The sequence below is a fragment of the Vombatus ursinus genome, unplaced genomic scaffold (genome assembly GCF_900497805.2).
Source record: "Vombatus ursinus unplaced genomic scaffold, bare-nosed wombat genome assembly UNPS02015175.1, whole genome shotgun sequence".
Classification (NCBI taxonomy): Eukaryota; Metazoa; Chordata; class Mammalia; order Diprotodontia; family Vombatidae; genus Vombatus; species Vombatus ursinus.
This window is the reverse complement of record NW_020954953.1, coordinates 7098281-7110732: the sequence shown is the minus strand read 5'-3', so window position 1 is coordinate 7110732 and position 12452 is coordinate 7098281. Positions and strand designations below refer to the sequence as shown.

At 41.2% G+C, this 12452-nt stretch overlaps 1 protein-coding gene across 2 annotated transcripts in view; it reads right to left on the bottom strand.

The window, feature by feature from the left end:
- Window positions 1-12452, bottom strand: part of LOC114031464 (transmembrane protein 181) — a 90954-nt gene that overhangs the window by 8663 nt on the left and 69839 nt on the right. For both annotated transcript variants that reach the window (XM_027846534.1, XM_027846535.1), the window contains exons 8-13: window positions 8586-8685; window positions 7648-7778; window positions 7266-7357; window positions 5190-5247; window positions 1402-1504; window positions 760-811 (exon numbers count right to left, since the gene is read on the bottom strand). In XM_027846534.1, coding sequence (XP_027702335.1) covers window positions 760-811; window positions 1402-1504; window positions 5190-5247; window positions 7266-7357; window positions 7648-7778; window positions 8586-8685 — 536 coding nt within the window. The remainder of the gene's footprint in view (window positions 1-759; window positions 812-1401; window positions 1505-5189; window positions 5248-7265; window positions 7358-7647; window positions 7779-8585; window positions 8686-12452) is intronic.

Below are 12452 nucleotides of genomic sequence, written 5' to 3'. Positions count from 1 at the left end.
GATAGAGGGTGGGGCTGAAGTCTTGCCTCTGACACATACTGGCTGGCTGTGTGACCCTGGGCAAGTCACCAAAGTTCTCAGTGCCCAAGGCAACTCTCTAAAAGGACAGCCCATCTGCTTTGAGGGAGGGAAGTTCCTTATGGGGAGATCTCTATGCTGAAGAAACCACAGCTCTGCCCTTCCTATTCTACTCCCCCTCCATGGACCATATGGTGACAAGTCATGTTCAGGATGAATAAGCGGATGAAAAACCCGTTATTAGGTGCTTCCCATGTGCCAAGCACCGTGCTAAGTGCTGAAGATACAAAAGAAATCACCATAACTACAGAGCTCTGAAGAGCCAGGAGTGTTCAATGTATTCTACTGGGATTGAAACCTTTGAAAAATCACTACTCTCCATGGTACAGAGAGTAACTCCTGAAATATTTAATGAATGAAAACACTCTATGCCACGACCATTCAAAACACCAGGGAGGTGAATGTCTTTGGTTTTGCCAGATGGATGGCAGCAGGTTATGGCTTCCCCTCTCTACCACCCACCTGCCTGGCACCTGGCATTCCTCCCTCCCACTTGGCACGAGGGACTTGGAAGTACATCAGTACACACTGACATTCTAGCCAGCAGATCGATAAGACAACAATTAGCCCTGAGTATTCAGCTGGAACTTTTATGTTGAAATTCAATATTCAAAAGGAGAAAAGAAAAAAGAAAAACAAAGATTTGTGTTATTTTTGTTTCTGGATAAAAGGTTTCCTTACCTAATGACAAGTACTACGAAAGTCAATGCAGTCAAGAATTTTAACCTGAGATCTGGAAATGACAAATCAAAAAAATGACAATTTAAGGCAATCTTAGCAGTAAACATTATCCCATCCCAGGAAACTTTCAAGACAAATTCTCCTAATTTGGGCTCCTTCATCTGAAGTCCAGAAAGGATGTTACTCAATGCGCTTAAGTTTTATAAAGGTAAAACATCAGCTGTGTCTGAAAAGGGCCTTAGGTGAGACCATGATTTTTCATTTGGCAAAGATTCAAGTGAAGGGTGGTCTTAGAAGCAGCAAAGGCTCAGAAATGGCCCCAGCACTCTCTCAGCACTATGCTACAGAAGCAGCAGCAAACCTGTGGCAGCTTTAAAACGGTCACAATGATTGTTTTAAAAAGCATCAGTCCAAAAAGATCAGCCCAGGCCCTCCTCAAGTAGAAGGGCTTCCTCTGGACCCCTCCTGTGCTTCATAACTGGGCACTGTCTAGCACTCTGAGAGCTCCCTAGAAGCTAAGGAAGTCTATCCCATGTATCTTCCTCATGGTAAGGTTAGGACCACCTCAGGAAAACCCTGCATCCATCCGGGCATTAACTCCACCAGGCACAGTCTTAGGAGCTTAGGAGAAGTGTCACTTACCAACATAAGGCATATGGCGAAGTTCTGAGCATGCCCTCACAATCAAGAACAAAAGATATAAAATATACATGCCAGCTACCACCAGGAAAAAAACCTTCATCCCCTGGAAACAAACAAAACAAAAATGTCATTTAAACATATCAACCTCAGGTGATCCTCCTTCTGATGCTATCCCCAGCAACAGAAGTGTAATCACTCTTTCTCAGAACAGGATCACCAGATAACCAATGCTCAGATGCTCAGAAAGGAGGGCAGGATAATAGATTTGGGCACCTTAGAGGTCATCCAGTCCAACCTCTTCATTCTATGAATGCCCAGAGACTTTCAATGACTGTCCAAGGTCACATCGTTCTATGCAGCCCAGCCAGGAACAGAACCCATACCTCACGACTTCCTGTTCATTACAATAAAAATGGCATTAGAATGTCCAAGGGCAAACCGCAAAAAATAATGACCCTACATTGGTGTGTTGCCTGAGTTTCCTGCATGGTCACTGGCAAATCATATCATGCTTCCCTCTGGGCTAACTGGGTAGAGCAACAAAAAGTAATGCTTATAGATGTTAGGAAATTTGTACATCATTAGCATCCTTAGAAACTGCAGACATGAAACAGAGTCAAAGGTCTGGATCTGATGAGTAGCAGATGAAGGAATCCCAGAAGTTGAGATCCCTGTAAACTTACAGGGGCTACCCACCTTAGGTAAGAAGGTGAAACCTCAAATGCTGGGTTTGCATATAGGAAATACAGGATTCCAGCCACTGCTAGGCCAGGTGCTCCTGAGCAGCATTAAAAAGGAAAAGCAGACAACGGGCAAGAAGACCACAAGCTTCCACTCCCCAGCTTCCAGTTCATCTCCCCAGTCTCACTTCCGAATGCTCTGCCCCTCTGTTCTCCACTCACACTCACTACTCACACACTTCTAATCTCTCTCTGTGCAATGAGGGTCTTTCCTCAGACCATTTATAAATCTCCTTCCTTCCCTCCTCAAAACACACAGCTAATCCCTAAGGAAGCAGACAGGTGGCTCAGTGGATAAAGCACTGGGTCTGGAGTCAGGAAGACCTTAGTTCAAATACATCCTCATACACTAATTATGTGACCCTGGGCAAGTAACTTAACCTCTGCCTGCCTCAATTTCCTCATCTGTAAAGTGGGGAAGATAACAGCACCTACCTCTCAGAATTGTTGCAAGGATAAAATGAGATAAAAGTTGAAAAACACCTGACGTGAAAAACACCTGGCACATAGTAGGTACTTAATGAATACTTCTTCCCTTCCCTTTCTTTCTATGATCTTTCCAACTTGAATACTCTATGGTCTTCTTCTGAAAAGGCTATACTCTAGTGCTAGAAATGCTATTTGGTGGCTGGACTCAGAAGAGTGCTCAGGAGTTCTGACATCATTAATATGATAAAAGACCTGTCAAGTGCTTCAGGAGAAGGACTTGCATCACCAGGAAACTCTGGCTTGGTCTTCTCTCTCAAGGGATCATTCAGTGACTCTGGAGCCCCCTAGTGGTTTGCTTTTCCATTGCAGCCTGAGTGGCAAGAAAATCACAGCCTCTATTAACTCTTCAAAGTTTACAAAGCGCTTTCTTCTCCTTGAGAAAGGTGGTATGCATATTACTATTCCCATCTTACAGATTTCAAAAATGAGAATCAGAGAAGTGAAGTGTCTTACCCATGGTCACAGAGCTAACACAGACCAGATCTGAATTCAAGTCTCCTGACTCCTAAGTACAACCTTCCTTCTACTATGCAATGGAAAAGTGTACTCTATAGAATATAAAGCAAAATTCTCTCCTCAAGAATGAGTTCTGGTAGCCAAAGACTTCATTTGACCCGTTACTGGGCTAAGGTCCTGGTACAGGAAGGCTCACACCAATTTTCCAAATAAATTCATCTTTCAATTAAGAAAAGTCTCCACAAACCTTTCAATCACAGAATCTCAAAGCAGAAGAGGCGCAGAGAGTATATAGTTCAATTCCCATCTGAACAAAATCCCCTTCTCCAGCACTGCAGACAAGCAGTCAGCTGGTCTTTGCTTGAAAGACCTCCAAGGAGGAAGAACATACTCCCTTCAAGACAGCACATTCTACTTGTAAAGAGTCTGACTTCTTAGGAAGACTTGATGTTCTTTTATCCAGCCCTCTGAATCCAAGCAAGACCAGTCTAATCCCTCTCGCCCTTGACAGTCCTTCAAACACTGGAACCCAGTTATCTCATTCCCCCGTAAATTCTATTTTCCAGGTGAAACACCCCCAATTCCTTTAACTGATCTTCATCCGGCACCATCTCTTCAACATTGCAGCTGCTTTCCTCTGAATGTGCTCCAGCTTATCATTGTCCTTCCAAAAACATGGCACCCAGGACTGAGTGCAACATTCTAGGTGTGCTGTGATCAGGGAAAAGTACTACAGGACTATCGCTTCTTCTCCATCATAGATGCTCTGTGCCTTTCTTAAAGATCACATTAGAGTTTTTGGTTAAATTGACTTATATTGACCTTGTAGTTCACTAAAATCCTCTTTTCAGATGAACTGATTTCTTTCCCCATCTTGTACTTAGGAAGCTGTGCTTTTTTTTTTTAACCAAAGGTTAGATTTTACATGATTATTCCTAATATATTTCATCCTATTAGATTGAGCCCAACATTTGGGCCTATAGTGATCTTTTTGGAGTGTCTCTGTTCTCCAGTGCAATAGCTGTCCCTCTGGCCCCAAGCTTGGTCGTTAAAATTATGATTAGTCAGTCAAAAAGCATTTATTAAATGCTTACTATGTGCCAGACACTGAGCTAAGTGTCAGGAACACAAAGAAAGGCAAAAACATAATCCAGGCCCTCAAAGAGCTAACATTCTAATGGGGCAAACAATATATAAATAACTATGTACGTATCATGTGTGGACAGAGCAGATGGAAGACAATTTCAAAGGGAAGGCACAAGCAGTAGAAGGAATCAGCGAAGACCTGCTGCAGACGGGGGAGGGATTTGAGATGAGTCCTGAAGTAACCCAGGGAGGCAACAGGGAGAACGGGGGGGAGTGGGGGGGGGAGTACAATGGCAGAGTCTGGAGATAGAATGCTTCATACAGGTAGGCCAGTGTGGCTGCTTTGGAGAGTGTGTGGAAGGGAGCAAGGTGTTAAGGAGACTGGACAGCCAGGAAGGGACCAGGCTGTGAAGGGTTTTAAATGCTAAACAGAGGGCTTTATGTTTGTTCCTGGAGTTACTGGGAAGTCACTTAAGCCTACAGCGTGAGGGAGTGGGGAGACGATGACCTGTTCAGACCTGCGCTTTAGGAAAATCACTTTGGCAGTAAAATGGAAAATGAACTGGACTGAGAAAATCAGGGTTACCGAGGACCAGCCCAGTTCTGTTTATATACTCCAAAGGAAGAAAAGAGTGTCAGGAACCTAGCTATCAAGAGACAACGTGAAGAATCACCAAATTGTAGATACCCACCTTTCCACCTAACTAAACAAGTGATTCAACGAACAATTAAAAAAAACAACTTGCTTTTAAGTTGGCTATGACTGGGTAAGAATATAAATAATTTTTTTCTCTTTCTTAGCAAATCAGGAATGACCTATCAAGAATTCTGGGAAATGAAAAGAAAAGCCCAGGTGGAGGATGATATTTCTTGCACACTTTTCTCAGGAAGTTTCCTATTTCAAAACTTTCCTTAACTCTTCTAGATATTAAATGACCCCATTCCAAAAGACCGATTTTAAAATAACACAATTCTGAACACTACTTTATAAACTCTGATTTCACAAACTATACTTACCTGAAAATTGCCTGTGTCGACTCTATACTGGTACATTGGGTCATGTAATTCATTTACCCTAACGAAAAAAAAATCAAAGATCAATCATTAATATATAGCTTTGCCCTAGATTATTTATTTTTAAAATAATTATCTGATTTTGACTGGTTAGTATGAAAAAAAAATGAAAATAATAAGTGTTGGAGGGGTTGTGGGAAAACTGGGACAGTAATGCACTGTTGGTGGAATTGTGAACTGATCCAACCCATTCCGGAGAGCAATTTGGAACTGTGCCCAAAGGGCTATAAAACCATGCATACCCTTTGATCCAACAATGCCACTACTAGGTCTATATCCCAAAGACATCCCAAGAAAGGGAAAAGGACCTGTTTGTACAAAAATATTCACAGCAGTTGTTTTTTGTGCTGGCTTAGAACTGGAAATCTAAAGGCTGTTCATTGATTGGGGAATGGCTAAACAAGCTGTGGTATATGATTGTGATAGAAAGTTAATTGTGCTGTAAGAAATGACAAGCAGGATGATTTCAGAAAAACCTGGAAAGATATACATGAACCTATGCAAAATGAAGTGAGCAGAACCAGGAGAACACGGTACACAGTAACAGCAACATTGTACAGTGAAGAACTGTGAATGACTTAGCTCTTCTCAGCAATACAATGATCCAAGACAATCCCAAAGGACTCATGATGAAGCATGTTATCTGCCTACAGAGAAAGAACCGATACAGATCGAAGTGTGCTATTTTTCATTTTCTTTCCTTCTTTCTTTCTTGAGTTTTCCTGTACAAAATGACTAATATCAAAACGTTGCACATGATTGCTTACCATCTTAGGGAGGAGGGAGAGAAAGGAGGGAAAGAGGAATAGAATTTGGAACTCAAAACTTTAAAAATATGTTAAAAATTGTTTTAACATGGAATTGGGGAAAAATAAAATATTACATATTTTCTAAAATTATCTGATTAAAAAAAAGCCAACATTATAAAAAAATTTAAAAGTTGCTTTTAAAAGCAATCCCAAATTTTCTAGAAATCCTAAATCTCATGCCTTACATTTTACTTTTTATTTTATTTTATTGTTTTTTGTTAGGCAATGGGGTTAAGCGACTTGCCCAAGGTCATACAGCTAGTAAGTGTTATGTGTCTGAGGTCGCATTTGAACTCAGATCCTCCTGACTCCAAGGCTGGAGCTCTATCCACTGTGCCATCTAGCTGCCCCCATGCCTTACATTTGAAAAAATGAGCAATTTTATTAACTCAGGCTAAGTTCACACAATCAGATAAATATTAAATAGGTGCCTGGTAGTCAATGGCTGAATATGCAGTGAGAAATGCAGCATTTTCTTACTAAAGTTTCCAATTTAAAGACTGTTCCATCTGCAAGTTCTATTTTGAAAGTTCTTCCACAGACACCCTTTAACAATGGTGGTGTCTCTTTCCCCCAAAAGATGTGTCCAGCTATACAGTAGCACTGAAGAAGAAAAGACCATAAAGAAAAATGACTAACCAGAGTAAAGGTCTAGAATAACTGGCTAACAATCATGCTCTTACAGACAAATAAAAACTAAAAGGGAGTAAATAGTGAAAATGAGCTTAGAACTCTGTAACATCACCTGCTGACATTACATTGGATACAACACTGGCCAAAGCATGCTCTACAACCTAACAACTACCTGAGTATCTCTAGTGCCCAAGTTACAAAACTGAACTCCATGGTTGTACTATGTTTGCATAAGGGCATAAATATTAATAAAGAAACATCCACAGTAATCTGAAAGAAGAGCTAAAGGTAACAATGAACAAGCCAAATACTTAAGTAACTGACATGGGACTAGTTTTTCAACTTTTCTAAAATACAGCATTTTGCTTGCACACCATAGAGACCCAAAATGAAGCTGGTCTTCTCCATCTCTGGCTACCACTACCTCATATGTCCCTTTAGTTCTGAGAATAAAATAGTCATTTAGTACAGATATAAAATGTATTCCAGCAGGTTCCTTTGAGGTGACCTATGATGGTTGTCTCCCTTTCTCGGGGGCATTTGGGTATTGCATTTAGTATACAATGAAATTACTCACGTTTGCCATATTCCTAATGTGACAGATGCCAACCATAGTAGTCCAACAATAAAGAATTTAGGAAAATAGAATGTTAAACATTTTCTTTCTCCCTATTGGGACAAAAAGAAAGAAGAGAAACTCTTATTAATGATATTAATTCTAGCTAAGACTTGCCTTTAGTTAATTTTAGATTTTTATGATTTAACATTCATCTAGTTTTTACAGAGCATTAAGCAGAGTACTGAAGATTGTCCCTATAGATGTACTTGTCCTTGAAAAGCCATGGAAGCCCAGAACAAGAGGGACAAAAGGCCAATGCTGAAATGCTACCTCCTTAGCAGTAGGAAAGGAATGAATGGTTGACTTTATACAGCTTCCTACAGGATAGTCCTCTGCTCACCTGTACTCGGATCCCGTGATACACACAGAGCCAGAACAGTAACAACGCACAGAGGAACACAGACTGGAAGAGGTCATCCAGCATGCCAGGAAACCAACTGTTTACCAGGAAGGAAAGGGGGAAGAATGGATCTGGAAGACAATATAAAAATGTATCATTGCAAAAGGGCCAGTAATAACTCATGTTTATAAAGAGCTTTACAAAGCACTTTCTTCATAACAATCCAGAGATAAAGCAGCCAATGAAAAGTGTTATTCTCCTCGTTTTACAGATTATGAAACTGAGACCTGGAAAAGTAACTTGCCCAAGGCCACAGGACTCCATGTTCAGAGCCCTTTCTACTAAACCACCTTGCTTTCTCTGATCGTTATTAAGAAGGCAGGAGAAGGATGGGAAAAATTCACCAACTCCATTTTCCCCCCCAAGGCTGATCCTAGGCTCTGATTTTTTTAAAAACCTGAAAGCAAATTAACAGATTGTTCTAGCAATAATCACTGAGTGCCGTATGCTGTCGCCATTGGATTCTCGCTGCAGGCATGGGAATCCAGAATGCTGTCTGCACCAGGAGCGTACCGATTTTGGAGCAGGTAATGAAGAGCAGACAGCAGCATTTGGCTACCTTCAGCAAAAATTCCTAGAACTGCTGTGTCTGTAGCTCTTCCAAATTTTAACTACCAAAAATGTCACTCATTTGTTAAGGATAATAATTATGAGCTACATGTCGGGCTAAACATGAACCACTAAGAGGCAACACATCAGGGATTCAGGCTGAGTAACCATATGATGAACATCTTATTTCTGAGCCCATGAGTTGGTATGAAAAGGTAGGAGATTAAATGACCTCTAAGGGCCCTTCCAATGCTAAATTTTAGGATGGTAGGTTCTATGAGATGTGTTGAAATAAGTCACATAAATGGGGGGGGGGGGAAGGTACCCACCATTATAGAGCAGTAGCAGGGGCAACAATATGGACATCCATTTTTGTTCAATTCCCCAGTCTCTCATGGAGAATTTCCGGAGGGAATGTGCAAACAGGCACTGCAAACCAGACCAACAGCTCACGTTAACTGCTAAAAGCAGACACATCTTCGCTCACATCTTATCAGTCATGGTGCTTATTATAGCTGTCATTCTTTTCCGGAAGACACGGTGCCCTATTATTGTTCTAGCCTCCTGAATCAATCTATGGTTTGAGTGTCAGGCTAAGACCTTGCTGAGTTTGGTCCTGGGCTAAATAAAGTACTGTCATTCCCTGGAGTAATCAATTGACAATGGAGATAAGATGGTGAAATTATTGCTAATGGGACCCCCTAACATGACAGGTCACAAACAGCTATCATAAGGACACAAACAGAATTGAAATATAATGAACATAAATCACCTGGAGCAAAATAATCACCCCTCACCACCTCTCTCCTGAGGCAGGCTGATATCATTATTCCTGATTTGGAGATGGAACAGGCAATGAAAGGAAGAGAAGCTATCTGCTCAAAAGCCCAGATGCTAAATGGCAGGGCCAGTGTTACAAGGTATTGCTCAGTTAATTGAGCCACCTTGCCTCTCAAGAGAGTCATCTGCACGGCTCCCCAAGCAGCTCTCATGAAGAAGACACAGGGCTCCTGCAGGAAAGGCTAAGATGAACAGACCTAGAACCTACCTCAGTTGAAGAATTTTCAAAATGCCCCTTTTAGAGTATCTCCAAATACTCAAAGCACTTGGCAGAGGTTTCCCCACTAGACTACATTTAAAAAGCAGTGCTTTATAATAAGCTAGTCCTACTGATCTTAACAAGCCTGAACCTATATCATCTCCCACACTGCCAACACGATCAATGAAATCGGTGGATGTTGTGGCTTTGTGAATGAGCAAACTAAGCTATTATCAAAGTAGCTCACTTGTTGAAAAGGATGGGTGTAAGAATTTTTCATGAAATGAACTTTTTAAAAAAATCTAATTTTGTGAAAAGAGACCTGATACTGACCAACAAGGAGAAACGAGTTATTGCAATAGAAGTGGTAAGAATGTTGGGGGAAAGTAACTATGTCATCTGGAGGTTTGTGCCAGAGAAGGAAAGGAAAGGAAAGGTGGGTATCATCTTATACACAGCCAGCATGTTGTTAGAGGAGATTCTGAAACATTCAGAGAAAGGATAGAGAGGATTCTGTGGCCTAAAATTCTCCAGGGAAGCTGACCCAAGAGTATAGGAAGCTCTCAAGAACAAAATTCTGAAGACAGAAATACAAATGATTCTCATCAAGAAGAGAAAAGGAGAAATCTAACTGAAGAAAAATATGTGGATGATCATCAACTAAATTTTTAAAAAACCAGGTCTGGATTGTGGAAGCTGAGGTAAGTGACTGAGGACTGGCCCCAGTGAAAGCATAACTGCAGAAAGGTAGTGGCAAAAGCCCTCAGCCTCAGAATGGGCTGGGGAGGCAATTAATGCCATTGAAGTGGATCTGTACTCTCCCTGATTCAGGAGCTCCCTCTTAGGATGCGTATTGAAATCCAAGTCACCAGTCTCTCAGAAGTCTGCCAACCAGAAGCCTTTCTTGCTTTCTCTTGATATTGTGAGAGTACTATGCTACACTCTAGCTTTCTACCTGTCATCCTTCATTCTTGAAAATATGACCAATCCACATTCTCTTTCTATCATACTTGATGATACCTTTTAGTCTTGTTCTCCAGAGTTCCTCACTGATTATTTTGGAGCCTACTCACACTCACCATACACCTCTACACTGCCCTTTGTGTAACGTTTGTTTTTAATTCTTCAGGGATAATTGTATTCCACATCTAGCTACCATGCTGTCATACCAAAAGAATGTTGGTATTAAAAAGGCAGGCAATTTTGCTTTAATGGCAAGGAATAAGGAAACTTTGCAATTTTCAGAGGGCGATCCAGTCTATTCTCCTCCCTCCTCTTCAACTTTGGATCCAACTCACTGTCCATCTGTACTGTCTGTCCCACACATATCTACTGATGGGCAAGCTTCATGGGGTACCTAGCCAAGCGAATGCTGAAATGTGGACAACATTCTTTATCCATGTGGTCTTTCCTGAGTGGATAGACAAGCAAACTCCTCTGATACAAAGACAAAAGTGAAACAATCCCTCTTCTCAAGGCGCTTACAATATAAGTAGATAGGTGTGAATGTAGAGCTCTTCCAGGAGGCTCTGCAATATATTAATTGCATCAAGGCCCAAAACAATGTCATTCGCAAATAAGAGCATCTAGAGGACTTCACATTCCACAGAGAATTCCTCTTCTACTTGAATTCTGCACTGAGTCTTCTCCATCATGGTGGTGAATATCTTTGGCAAGCGTACACCCACCTGTTTATTCCTCATCTGATGTTTATTATCAGTGATGTTGGACAGGGTTCTTTGTGGGGTTCTATCTTCCAAGAAATCTTAAATGATGTTTATGTACAACAAGAAACCTTGTTAAAGAGCTTATAAGGTGGCATTTTCTATTCCCAAATCAAACGCTTTTTAATCATAACAAATGTTAAGTACATTGGGACCTTATATTCCTCTCTATCTTTTAGTTAATTGTGAAATGGTAACAGTGTGGTCCTTTGCTGAATATTTCTTATGAAAGCCTGGTTATTCCATATAAATATCCTCATTGGAGAGGCCTTTGATCGGTGTATAGGCAACTCTCATAGATTTTGTATAGATGGAAAAGTAGGCAAAGCAGTCGGTAGTTATATTCTTCAGTCACCCCTTTCTTCCTCCCTGTATTAATGAGGCCTGGGTTTGTTCTCTTTCCATCTGAGACTTCACGTATCAGCCCCTCGATGCTCTCACCACTGCGCTCCCTCCAGCACAGATCTTCTCACTCTCTATATGATCCAGCTCAGCTGCTTGCCCCATCCTTCCTCTCGGCGATGCCACCTCTATCTCTTCTATAAGCAGTGTAGCACTGTGATGTTGGGATCCCCATGTGGCAGTTCCACAGTCTTTGATGGAGAAAACAGTTCACTATAATGACTTTTGCAAATCTTTTCCTTCTGTCTGAAGTCCTTCCGTTTTCATCCCTGAGTTCCCTCAGGATAATCTTACTTGGCTGGATATCTTGCGAAGCTTTCTTCAAACTGGTCTTACTCTCCAGGGCTTTTCTCTGCTTTATGAGATGGTACTGCTCGTAATCATCTATTTCCCTCCTTCAAAAGCTTTTACCAAAAAAGTGGACAGTCTATCCCGGTGATGCCTTTAGCATCCATCTTTCTCAGTTTGGCAAGAAAGCACTAAAGTACTTTCTGAGGTCTTTTGTTCTCCTTGTGGCAATCAATTTACATTTTTCTACTTTAAAACTGAAGCTAAGCTAAGTAAAGCTTAAGTTAAGTTAGGGACAAGCGGAAGACGGAAGAATGTGATAAGCTCACAGATGGGACAGAATAATGTAGTGAAAACAGAATTAATTCAATTCTTACTTCATTTCTGTCTTCTTTACTAAGTAAAATGACTTTTAGACTGGAACGGACTGAACACAAAACGGTTAAAGGAAAACTGAAACCCAAGATAAGAGGGGAGATGGAAAGAAAGCACCTAACAGCCCTCAACGAGTTCAAGTCACCGGCCTGGACAAGCTACATCCCAGAGTACTAAAAGAACTTGAAGGATATGGGGAATGAGCTGCCATTTGGCAGGTTTCAAGCTCAATAACAGTAAACAATGTAATAAAGCAGCTCCCCCCAAAAGCTAAGGTAATCTTGGGGAGCGCTAACAGGAGCATGCTGGTGGTCTATAGCCGGTACACTTCACCTTTGTGGTGTGAAGGTAATCTTGGGGAGCGTTAA